At 35.7% G+C, this 12,611-nt stretch overlaps 2 protein-coding genes across 3 annotated transcripts; both read left to right on the top strand.

The window, feature by feature from the left end:
• Window positions 1-4,786: 4,786 nt before the first annotated feature.
• Window positions 4,787-8,469, top strand: LOC147565962 (uncharacterized). Of its 2 annotated transcripts, none has more exons than XM_086652414.1 (7): window positions 4,787-5,336; window positions 6,453-6,510; window positions 6,708-6,788; window positions 6,935-6,970; window positions 7,062-7,301; window positions 7,386-7,527; window positions 7,714-8,469. In XM_086652414.1, the coding sequence occupies exons 1-7, from the start codon at window positions 5,158-5,160 to the stop codon at window positions 8,196-8,198; spliced, it is 1,221 nt and encodes a 406-aa protein (XP_086508540.1). In that variant the 5' UTR covers window positions 4,787-5,157; the 3' UTR covers window positions 8,199-8,469. The 2 variants fall into 2 exon arrangements, with proteins under 2 accessions (XP_086508540.1, XP_086508541.1); XM_086652415.1 differs by having other exon boundaries at window positions 4,994-6,172; window positions 6,367-6,510.
• A 1,000-nt stretch (window positions 8,470-9,469) lies between these two features.
• LOC147565961 (B3 domain-containing protein At3g19184-like) lies at window positions 9,470-11,764 on the top strand. Its single transcript, XM_086652410.1, has 7 exons — window positions 9,470-9,746; window positions 9,838-9,939; window positions 10,029-10,060; window positions 10,147-10,312; window positions 10,421-10,627; window positions 11,159-11,239; window positions 11,487-11,764. The coding sequence occupies exons 1-6, from the start codon at window positions 9,612-9,614 to the stop codon at window positions 11,213-11,215; spliced, it is 699 nt and encodes a 232-aa protein (XP_086508536.1). The 5' UTR covers window positions 9,470-9,611; the 3' UTR covers window positions 11,216-11,239; window positions 11,487-11,764.
• The last annotated feature ends 847 nt before the right edge of the window (window positions 11,765-12,611 follow it).

Here is a 12,611-nt window from a genome sequence, read left to right as displayed (position 1 = left end):
ATTCACAAAATTGTTATTCATAATGATTGATTTAGAATAAATTATATGTACTTTATTCTAATGTACGATTAATTTATCATTCATCAATATACTTTATGCTAAATTTATTTGTATTTAAATTATTTCAACATGTTATCACAGATGGATTCCCAAGCAGAATCAACAAATCAAATTAAGCAAATCAAATTGAAATCTGAGGGTTGGGATAAGATATTTACAGAAGTAGGACAGCTCTTTCCCGGTGGTGCCAAAGCATTTCGATATGCTCTTAGGCAATATAGTATTAACACAGGACATGATTTCAAATTCTTGAAAAATGATACAAAGCGTGTTACTACTGTGTGTCCTGTGGAAGATTGCAAATGGAGAGTGCATGGATCGGCACCATTAAAATGCGAATCGATGTTCATTTTGAAAGATTTAGAAATGAAACATGACTGTGCTGATTTCATTAAGAAGATCAAAAAACCCAAAATCAACAGTTCTTTTGTTGGTAAACTTATCCTTGATGATGTAACGAGAAGTCCAGATCGTTCCACTAAAAGTTTGAAGAAAGATTTCTTGAAAAACTACGGCGTTCAACTTCCATATTACTACACTTATGAGGGGAAGAAAGTTGCAATGAACGAAGCATTTGGCCAGGAAGGAGATTCATATGCAAAACTTAAATGGTATGCTGATGCCTTTTCACGGACAAATCCAAACAGCATAGTCCAATTAGAAATCGACGATGTTAGTCGTCGATTTCAAAGAATTTTTATAGCACCACATGCTTGTATGGCTGGATTCAAATATTGTAGACCTGTTATATACGTTGATGGAACCTTTTGCAAAACTCGTTTCAACGGTTGCATTCTAGCTGTTGTTGCTAAGGATGGAAACAATGGTTAGTTCCCAAACTTCGTTCTAATTATAATAATATATGTCTTCAGTTTGTATACTTTAATGTCATTATTCATAATTTTAATATTCCCTCCATAATTTAGAACAAAGTTTATAAAACCAATATCCATTACTTATGCTTTAGGTGTAATTTTGTAATATTTGATTACAGTATTATGGATTTATCTAACATATTTCATAATTCCAGGTCTGTTTCCCTTTGCTTATGTTGTTGTTGACGCCGAGAATGACATTAATTGGGAATGGTTTTTAGGTCATTTACGCAATGCTGTGGATATGGAGAAGACATATACTTTTATTTCAGACCGTCACAACGGTATTATCAACGGTGTTAAGAAAATTTTCCCTACAGCAAACCATTCTTTTTGTGTAATTTATGTAAGTAAGCAGGTGGTGAGTTGAATGAAAAAAAAATAAAAAAATGAGATAAAATTATGGGCTAATGGCGTAACAAAAGAAGAAAGAAAGATAACAAACTTATGTCCAGGATTAAAAAAATGTTAGGAATAAAAACTTTTTACGTTTGGATAATAGAAAGTTAATCGTAATGAAAAATAAATTGATGTATTATCATTTCTCAATATCTAAATGTATCTTCTAATTACTAAGAGCAACTCCAATGTGGGGGGCTGGGGCTCCCAAATTCAAAATTTGGGAGCCCCAACCCACATGCTCCAACCCGAGAGCCCCGGGGCTGGGCTCCCGGTGGGGCAGGGCTCCCTGTGGGGCTGGGAGCCCTATGCTCCCTGGCTCCCAAATGGGAGCCCGGGCTGGGAGCCCGGGCTGGGAGCCCGGGCTCCCAGCCCCAATTTAATTACCGTTGGGGGAACGGCAATATTGGGGTGGATCCCCTTTAAAAGGGGACCCAGCCCAATTTTTTCTTTAATCTCTTTCTCTCTCTCTATTTTATCTCTCTCTATTTTATCTCTCTCTCTCTCTATCAATTTCTCCTCCATTAATTTTTTTTTTTCAATGGATCCAAATGCCAATTTGCATAATTTAGGCTATATGAAAATGTTGAACTCCGATTTCAATTATGTCGATGAAGTTAATTTATCCAATGATGGGATCGAAGAAAGGGTCGAAGAAAGTCTTGATTGTAATGAAACGCCAATGTCGTCGGTTTCTAGTAAGCGTTATACTAATGATGATGATATTGTGCTCGTTCATGCTTATTTGCATATTGCCACCGATGCGATTATTGGTAATGATCAAAGAGCGGATACTTTTTGGAGCAAAATTGCCGAACACTTCAACGAACGTACAAATCAAAATCGTGTACCAAAAGGTCTTAAATGTCGTTGGGGCGAAATTAACAAGCAATGCGCGAAGTTTTGTGGGTATTTGGCATTGTTGCAAAGGAACCCAAAAAGCGGAGAAAATAATAATGATCGGGTAATTACTCTTATTACATTTTGACAACATTATGATTTATTTTTGACACATATTTGAAATTTTAAAATTTTATTTTTGTAGATAAAATCCGCAATAGCGATGTTTAAACAGAACGGCAACAAAGAATTTAAGTTCGAACATTGTTATAAAATTTTGAAAGACCATCCCAAATGGTCATTAAATTTATCTCAATCTTCGTCACACAAAAGAAAAAATTCTTTTGTCCAAGACGAAGGATCTCCCTCAATAACCCAACAAAGACCACTTGGAAGAAAAGCAAGCAAGGAGGCTAGAGATAAATCCAAAGGTAGTGAAATTTCCGCGGTGCTTGAATTTTGGAAAGAGAAAATGGAGAAACAAGATAGTAGAGATAAACTTATCAATGGAAGTATGCTCCTTCAAGAGAAACAAATAGACTACAAACATAAAGAATTAGAGGTGGAAGCAAAAAAATTAGACGTGCAACTAGATAACAACAAGGTTGAACGGATGAAAATGGGGATAGACTTGGCGGGCAAAGATACTTCAAAAATGGATCCCGAACAACTTGCTATTCATAGGATATTGCTCTCAAATTGGAAAAAGGAAAATCTATGAATTTTAGTTGATTTGATTATGTATGACTTTTAGTTGTTTTGATTATGTATGAATTTTAGTTGTTTTGATTATGTATGAATTTTAGTTGTTTTGATTATGTTTGAATTTTAGTTGTTTTGATTATGTATGAATTTTAGTTGTTTTCAATACACTCAAATTTCCCCCAAAATTTTGGTAAAATTTGAAATTTCAAATATTAGAGCCAAAATTTATGGGTGAAAATTAAAACACAAACCTCACACACGTACACCACACATGTACAAAATTTGGATTTGAGAGCCCAACATTGGAGTTGCTCTAAGCCCCGGGGCTCCCAAAATTCAGGGGCTCCCAAAATTGGGAGCCCGAGCCCCACATTGGAGTTGCCCTAAGTTATGTCACTATAGAGAGACATATACATAATAAGTTAAGAAGAAGAAGAAGAAGAAAAAGAAGAAGAAGAAGAAAAATTTTGTTTCCCCTTAAAATTTATTTTCAGAAAAATTCTTCTAAATCTCGTTTTCTCACTTAAAAAAATTTCCACAGTAGAAAATATTGTTATTTGCCTAAAGCGGCGGGCAGCAAAAGGTAAGCAAGCAAAAAAGGCTCATTGCATGTTGTTATTCTTATGTGGCAATCGATCACACCCTCACTGGTCAGAAAAATTCTATTTCTATTAGTAACTAAGAATTTTTAAATATCGATCTCTTGAAGATAAAATGCTAAAAGAGTCTACATGGAACATTAATTTGCTCTATCGTGTTAATACAATAATTTAAATTAGACCACTTAATCCATGTCAGTCAAATGAGGAAACGTTTGTAACTCACCTATGGAGGGCTATAATATTTCCTTAGTATGAGAATTATAATATAAACAACCTGTTCATTATTTTATGTACAAATTTGGAGGAAATACACAATTATTTATCAATTTAAAAAATGCAACAATGACGGTGACAATAGATTTCAGTGGCTTTTTTTTTTTTTTGTTAAGGAATAGATTTCAGTGGCTGATGTAAAATGGTGGAATTTCAAAACTTTCCCAAATACACACAGCGACTAGTTTCACTTTTAACTTTCAACAAACAAAAATAACTTTGATTTCCAGATGATCAAATTTCAGTACACCAGGAGAAAGCTGAATCAGAATGCAGACAAACTAGCGAAATGGGCAAGAAAGAATCAGCGGAACAAAGTGTGGTCGAATGTACCGTGTATTTTAGTGAATAAATATTGTAATAACGTTTTGATTTAATTTAATGCAATCTATTTCAACAAAAAAAAAAAAACAAAAAAAAAATAACCACAAGGGTCACAATTATAATTTTGCTTTTGGCACCTCAAATCCTCACTTCTTTTTTTTTTTTGCGATGAAATATCCTTTTCTTAGAAGTGTACTTATTTTCACCCGTTATATAAAAAATACCACATGTGTATTCTTTTTTATGTCATTTTGTCTAATTGACCTGTATACTCTTACAATATAATGTCACAGTATAAAATAATTCACTTCGTCTTATAAAATTGAGTGAATACGATTAGTGGAAATTCATATTTCGATAGTTGATGTAGACTGATTAAACATATCAAAACACAAAGAAACCAAAGTGGAGCAAAGTGGAGTGAGATGTGACAAGAAAATATGAACTTCTCAAATGTCTGATTCAGACTAATTAAACATATCAAAACACAAAGAAACGAGGGTGGAGCTAAGTGGAGTGTGGCAAGAAAATATGACCTTCCCAAATGGCTGATTCAGACTTATTAAACCGATCAAACCACAAAGCAACAACCATGGGTGGAGCAAAGTGGGGAGTGGGGTGTGGCAAGAAAATATCAACTTCAAACATGATTCCAAACTTTTTCCCTTCACACGTATATTGGATGGATGTTACTTACCCTATTCTCTTGGTGTAAGATAAAGACAAACAAACTAATAATGCATTTCTTATCTCCTTCACTAAAATACGCCTGTACTGCGTACACTCTTTAACCTACGCACATCTCCCACATAAATGTCTAACCGTATAATGACCGCATCCTGCGCATTTTAGCTTTCTTACCCACAAAGTTGTTTTTTTCTTGATAAAAACAAGACCATTCTTTTCCCTCTCTCTCTCTCGCTCTGCAACTATGATATGCATTATAACCATGGGGAGATTTTAATTGTTAGGGTTTATCTGGAAGTTTAGATCTACTGAATAAAATTAGGGTTTTTGAGGTAAGACAGGTGAGTTAAAGCAGCTGCAAGAAAATAGGAGTTTTTGGTTGGGAGGAAGAGATGTGGGGAAATGGAGGTAAATTTTACTGGGGAAGGAAAGAAGATGGAGGAGAAGTAGAGGGAATTGTTGTGATTTTTTCTTGGATGTCAAATCAAGAGAAGCACTTGAAGAATTATATTCAGCTCTACTCTTCCTTGGGTTGGAATTCCCTTGTTTGTCATCCTGAATACCTTAATCTGTAAGTTCAATTTTGTTCAATTTTGTGCCTTTTCAGTTTGATAATGATGGGTATGATGATTAATTATGGTTCAATTGAATTAGTAAGGAGTTCTTTTGAGTTGTGATTTGCTTGATTTGTATTTTGATTTTGATTTTGATAGTGGGTCTTTTATAATTAATGATTTTGAAGTTGATTTTCCTTATAAAGTATTGAAATTGTACTAAGATCAGCTTTAGGTATTTATGTGAAGTTCCCATGGTTGATATATTGGTTGGTAGTTGGTACCTCCTATTTCTAGAACTAAAAATTTCATAAAATGTGAAAGAATTGTACTAAGGCTTGTTACTCATATCAGATTGTTCATTGAGTGGATTTATGCAGAGTTTCTATTGCATCTTATTGATGAAATTGCAAAATACTATTGGGACACAATCCACCGTTAGAAAATATCTATAGATTTCTATCCTCATATTAAATAGTGGTATTTCTATATCTACCCTATGAAATCCCACAGAAAGTTTTGAAAGTACAATAAGAGAACACTTCTGTACATTGAAATCTTACTTTATACGAGTATATAGTATATCAAAACGTATATACTATAGTATGTAAACTCCTTGATAGTTGGGTGTGCTTAGTGAAAAATTGGGAGTCAATGAAGTTATGGCGACTCTCGCCCAAGGGAAACATGAAAGTCGGGTATTTGATGTTGGTCTGGTGGAAAAATATGGTATATGTATAAACAGTATAATTTAAGGTTATTGTGCGGAGAAGTTGAATTCTAGCCATGTTTTTCCTTTTCTGTTCTTTCCCTGAGAAAATAATTCTTTGGTGCAGTTAATTGGTAGGAGATTGTATTGCAATTAACAGTTGACTTTATCTTCAACACTTACCTTCATTAGAATAGTCGATGTTTATTCTCTAGGCACACCATTAGCATTGCAAATGGTGCTCTAGATTCTAGAATTAATGTAGCAAAGTTTTCCTTATATGAGCTTGGTGTTATTAGACCGGATTGATTTGGGCCTTTGTATTTGCTGCATTTGAGAATTTGAGAAATTGGTAGTAAACTTATAAAATCTGTATTTTTTATGAAGTTGATGGGTGATGTTTTGGTACCTCGGTACTTGACAGATTTTTTCCCGAGAGAGCTGCAACTCTTGCACTTGGAATACTCAATGAACTCATGAAGGTTAGTCTTTATCTTTTTGCTACAAAAATGTAATCGTTCCTAGAGCCATCATAAATATTATGTTCTCAACTTTGGTTTGGTGCCAAGTTCGTCATTGAAGAAGCTCCAATGGCTCTTGGTACTTCTAGGGGAGGTTCCATTGGCATTCAGTGTATGTAATAATGCCTAGTTTGATATATTTTCAATTCAACGTGCAGGCGTTGAGAGTTAGACCATTCCCCGTCGTTTTTGCATCTTTTTCTGGTGGTCCAAAAGCATGTATGTACAAGGCTCTTCAGGTAAATCCGCGAAGTTACGAGAACAATGCCCAATTTCTTATTGCATTGTTGAATCTCGATACACGTTTTGGGTGTTTTATCTTATAAATTTCTCCTTTTATCTTCAGTCTCTTTGAAATTCATGTTATCTATCTATCTTGTTGCAGATAATTGAAGCAGAACGCGGATCACAAAACAACCTGGTACCAAATCACCTTGGATTGATTATATAGTTAATGAAATTTGCTTTCGTATTACCTTTCTAATATACTTTTTTGTTTGGTTCTGTTGAAGGATGAATATCGTCTCGTTAGGGAGTGCATTTCTGGTCAAATTTACGACTCTAGTCCTGTAGACTTTACCAGTGATCTTGGAAAGAAGTCTGTTCTACATCCTACTGTCCTCGGGATGTCCAGTCCACCAAGAGTCCTGTCATGGATAGCAAATGGCGTTGCCTCTGGTCTAGGTACTCTCTTCCTGAATAGATTTGAATCAGAACGCGCTGACTATTGGCAGACTCTCTATGCATCAGTTGTAAGTTTGTCTTTCTAGCTACACCCCTTCAAACTTTTCAATTTCCAAGGTCAAATCAATTCATTTCGGATCACTTCGATGCAGAAAATGGGTGCCCCGTATCTCATTTTATGCTCAGAAGACGATGATCTTGCTCCTTACCCGATTATCTGCAATTTTGCTCAACGATTACAAGATCTTGGCGCTGATGTTAAACTAGTGAAGTGGAACAGTTCTCCTCACGTAGGTTAGTCATAAATGAACTTGCTTTTGGGACACTAATGTTTCTTCGATGTTGGTTGGTTGATTTTCTGGATCTAAATAATAGTACTGACAGCGAAACTAAAAATGATGCTTGGAGAAACGGCTCGAATTTCCTATATTGACAAATAGTTCCTTATTTCTACTCCATTTTACATCTCGGTCCTTGCAGGTCACTACAAGCAAAACCCAACTGATTATAAGGCTGCAGTAACCGAGTTACTCGGAAAAGCAGCATTAATTTTCTCTAGAAAGATTCAAAAACTTGAAGAAGATAAAATGGGTATGGAAGAGAACCACAATGGCTTATCCGAGTCTATCTGCAACCTTCGGAAAGCAGCGGTGACTTCAAACGAGAGCTTCAAAAGAGTTGCTATTGATCCTAGTGACCACTTTTTTTTACCTAGCTCAGTCGAGGGTCATGAAGATAAGGATGTAGGATCATTTCAGGAAGAACGGAAGGAAGGTTTGGTCCATCTCCATAGTCCCCCGAAGATCAATGCAAACGGCGTCCTTGGGCAGATTCTATTTGACGTGTGTGTTCCCAAGAACATTGAAGGTTGGGATATAAGGGCGTCTAGTTCTTTGAATGGACTCTCATCTCGTAGAAAATCACCTTTTAATCCTATAAAATGCATTCGACGATCAAGATTGTAAGATTTTCATAATTGAACCAAGACCCACCTCTAATAGTCGGCATTAAAGTTTGCAGGATGAAGATGTTGATATCAGGTGTTCTAATTCGGCATTCTATTAGGAGCAAATTTTCTTCTTGCATATTATGTACATGATACTATATTAGGGTAACTATATATGACTTAACATCTTGCTCTTCTTTTCCCTAGAGAACTGTAAAATCTTGTAGATACTTCAAAAGTTATAGTATAAATATGAGTATGGATCTATCTAGTTGAGAAGGAAGAGAAAATTACAAGTTTGTTTTACAATTTTTTCTTCTTCAAAATTTTCTCAATTTTCTCTCTTCTCCTCCAACCACCACCTCTTCTCGCCACCAGAATTTCTGTCTTCCTCTTTCCTCTCTCTCCCTCATTGTTTTCTCTCCTCTATCCCTCTTTCTCCCCTTCCTCTCTCTTTCTCTGTCCTCTTCCTTTCGCTCTATCTGTAATATGCCAAATCTAGATTTCTGTGTCGACCCCCATACTTAAAGCATTTATTTGCAGATCTATTAACACAACCTATTTACTCGTTAAAGGAGACGAATAATATCAAACATGAAACCCAAAAGTAAAAGTAAATTAAATTGAATTGAATTTTGTTTCAATCTTCAAAACTCAAATGATGTTCTCAATTATCGACATGAAAATCAGAAGGAAAATAAAATAAAATAAATTTACGTCCAGTTTGTCTAAAGTTGTCAAGGGTGATGGGGCGGTGTGCGCAACTTTTTCTTATCCCCCGCCCTCGAATTTACGCCCCTACAATAACGGTACGAGAATCCCGAGGTCGACCGGCCTGAGTCTTGACTGCCCCATCCCGCTTCAAGTGAGTGGAAGCCCGAGCATGGAGGAGCCAACTGCCACCCGTATTAGGCCGTAGTAGCCATCACACTATTTTTTTTTTTTTTTTTTTTTTTTTTTTTTTTGAGAATTCGACTACGGTCTACGTTAGTCGTTACAAGGCATTGATGCATCATGGAGATGTAATGAGCACGATAACCGCCTACTTTAAACTGAGAATGAAAGAGGCCTAAAGCCCGACAACGAAGAGGCCTAAAGCCCAACAAATTATTACATTATTCATAGCCTAAATTACATAGGATAAATCTTGATGGCAACTGCTTCCACCGAGACTCGATCCCACGACCTCATGGTCTTAAGAGGAGTGTCCATCCGTTACACCAAAGGGTGGTGGACGTAGCCATCACACTATTAAACTATTCATTTATTTGAATTGAGTTTTTCCCGCTTAATCTCGACCGTACAATTTCTCATTCATGATTGTAAGAAACCCAGGCCAGGAGGGTAACCCGACCGTCGTTTCCTTCTTCAACCTCTGAGAAAGAGAGTTTTTAGAGAGAGAAAGAAGAGAGCGAAAGCTTGTTGGTTAAAAATGGTGATGGCTAGTAAAAGCAACTATGAAGATCTCCGACTACAAAGATTGGAAGAAAACAAAAAGAGAATGGAAGATCTCAAGCTCAATCATCTTTCTCGTGCTCTTAAAAACTCATCCACCAAGTCTTCACCGGTTCTTTCTCTCTCTCTAAAACTCTCTCTTTCTCTCTCTAAGTTTTGATTTCTCTCTCTCTCTAATACATCTCTTTTCTTCAACATTTTAGGTCAAACAATCAAAACCACGAATGATTCAGCAAAAACTTGAGTTTGTTCAAGTAAGAAGATCCAGTCGATTAACAGACAAGCCTGTTCCTGTTTACAGAGAAGTACTACTTACTCTCTTCTTCTTCTCCTCCTTTTTTTTTCTTCAGTTTCTTTTGATTAGCAATTGTTAATTGTCAAGTTCTGATTTCAGGTTACCACTGTTGAGTTTGAAAGACCTAGAAGGTAACAAATCTAAATCAATATTTCATTTTTTTAGGGCCAAATGATAAGTATATATCAACACTATTTTGGGTTTTTTTTTTTGGAAGATCTTACTCTCATAGACCTAAAGATCATTCATTCCCAGTAGCAAGTGAAGAAGCTAGGGTAAATGCAATAGAGAAAGCTGAGAAACTTGAATCTACTCTTGGAAATGAATTTCCAATCTTTGTCAAACCAATGCTTCATTCTCATGTTAATCGTGGGTTTTGGTTGGTAAGTATCATTTCTTAACCAATCTTTAAGTTACCAAAATTGATCAAGAAGTTTAAAGTTAGATGTTTAATGAGGAATAACAAATATTAATCCTTTATTATTGAGCAGGGTCTTCCTGTTCAATTTTGTAAGATGAATCTTCCAAAACGTGACGCATCGATTACTCTAGTTGATGAACAAGGGGAGGAGTATGATACGACTTATCTCGCTTTGAAGACAGGATTAAGTGCTGGATGGAGAGGTTTTGCTATATCTCATGATCTAATTGATGGAGATGCTGTTGTTTTTCAGCTGATTGAACCTACCACATTTAAGGTGCTATTTTACTAGTTGTCTATATGATCTTCTTCAATGTGCAAGTTCTGCTCAGATTGTTTCTTCCTCTAGTTCTTAAATTGGGGTTGTCGTGTTAAACAATTATAGAACCCTAATGGGTGGGAATCGCTTGTAACCGCCTTAGAAGGAACCTATAACACAAGCCTTAAACACATCATGAATTTAGGATGCTCGTGCGATGTAGGATGTAGAGTAACACTAACCCTCAACCTAGGGCTAGAATGGACTGCATCAACTGACGAAGCGGCTGAAAGACTTTGATACCGGACAATAAACCCAGTCCATCCTCGGGGCACAAGGTTCTGATGCCATATAAAAGTGTATTGGGACCTTACTTACAATCGACTAGCAAACGATGTGTTGCCCTAGATTACACCGAACAATATGTATATATGTGAGTCATAGTGACAGGTACTCAAATTTTTTCCATGCACAAAATGGCCATAAGTTATAAATATAACTTCATTTTCCTAACATTTATTATGAATTTAACAGTGTCTTCCTGTCTAGGTTTACATAGTAAGGGCGAACGCTTCTGAAGCAGATGATGAAGCTCTACTTTCTTAATTAGGGATGAGTGAACATATGCAGGTAATTTGATGTCTAGCCATTTCATATTAGATTTCGTTCTATCCCTCCTTCGCTGTGTTCCAAGTTTGAAGTAGAACTAGAAATCATTGTCATATTCATACTAAACTATTCGCCTCCACTTATGTCGTTAAAACTTAACACTTCATACTTTAACAGTTTTAGAGAAAACACTTGACAAGATATCTATCCTTTTATTGTTTAGCTTCAAATATAATATCTTTATGTAATTTTTTCTATCTTGAAACAGGGTAGTAGGACTCGACTTTTGTCGATTTCATATCAAAATGTCGGGAAATATTGGTGCAAGTGAATCTGACATCTTCTTCAAGGCAATAGCAAAGGAAATTACTGTACAAGATGGATATTGTGAGTCTGTGACTGTTTTGTTTTGTTGTGAGTTTCTGTATTGGCATGTTTAATTATAGAATTCAATCGAAGTGTAGGTTTATCACTTCAGTCATGACTCTATTAGGATCATGTTTCTAGATCTTGCATCAAGGAAAATTGAAAGAAAGAAGTTGGATATGACCTCGAAATATTAACAAATTTAAACCGCTAAATGTAGATTTTGCCATTTGGATGACCTTGAACTCGTTAGAAATAATGTTTATGTTGGGCGGTCTTAGTTCTTTCCCACCCCGAATGCTAGCTTAAGAGGTGAAGCTCTCCCTTCACTTTATCGACTGACACATTCTCCCGTTTTATCAACAATCGCAATGCTCTCACGTCTGGTTTTCACCTCGAAACAGTATGAGGCTGAGTATTACTTTATTCTAATAATAGTGTTGGGTGGTCTTGGCTTCTCGTCAAAAGCTACTTAAGAGGCCAGGCTTTCTTTGCACATAATTTATTCTTCATGAGCTTTGATACCACTATTGGGTAGATTTGGACTTTTCGTACCTCAACAGCCAAGTGAAGAGGTGCAATTGTTTCTTCTTTCACTTGTGAAAGTATGCTCCTTTCAAAAATGTTAGTAGTACTATTTGATGATAAATCTTATTGATATTTAATATTTAATTTTCTATTATAGTATGTCAAAGAGTATGTTAACTCCCTTGCAAAAAAAGGAGTATGTAAATTCTCACAGGATTGCTATTTGGTCTGAAAATGAGGGCCACCACAAGCCAAAAGCTGATGTGGCATGCTCTCATATTTTTGTTTAATAGTTAAAAACAATTGCCACTAGATTGGTTGTAGATTCTTACTTTTAGATATATAGTTTGTAAATCTCTTACAAACCATTGGTTTGTATATTTGTGTGAGATTTTAGGGAATTTGAAAAGAACTTAAAAACTGGCAGATATATCAATGTCGAACAAATATCAATGTCAAACAAATATGTCTTAAAAAAAAAAAATCGATGAAAAGAACT

This window comes from Eschscholzia californica, unplaced genomic scaffold (genome assembly GCF_041429995.1).
Source record: "Eschscholzia californica isolate CP2 unplaced genomic scaffold, dmEscCali1.0.p SCAF_1, whole genome shotgun sequence".
In the NCBI taxonomy this organism is placed as follows: Eukaryota; Viridiplantae; Streptophyta; class Magnoliopsida; order Ranunculales; family Papaveraceae; genus Eschscholzia; species Eschscholzia californica.
This window is presented reverse-complemented; position numbering and strand designations above follow the sequence as displayed.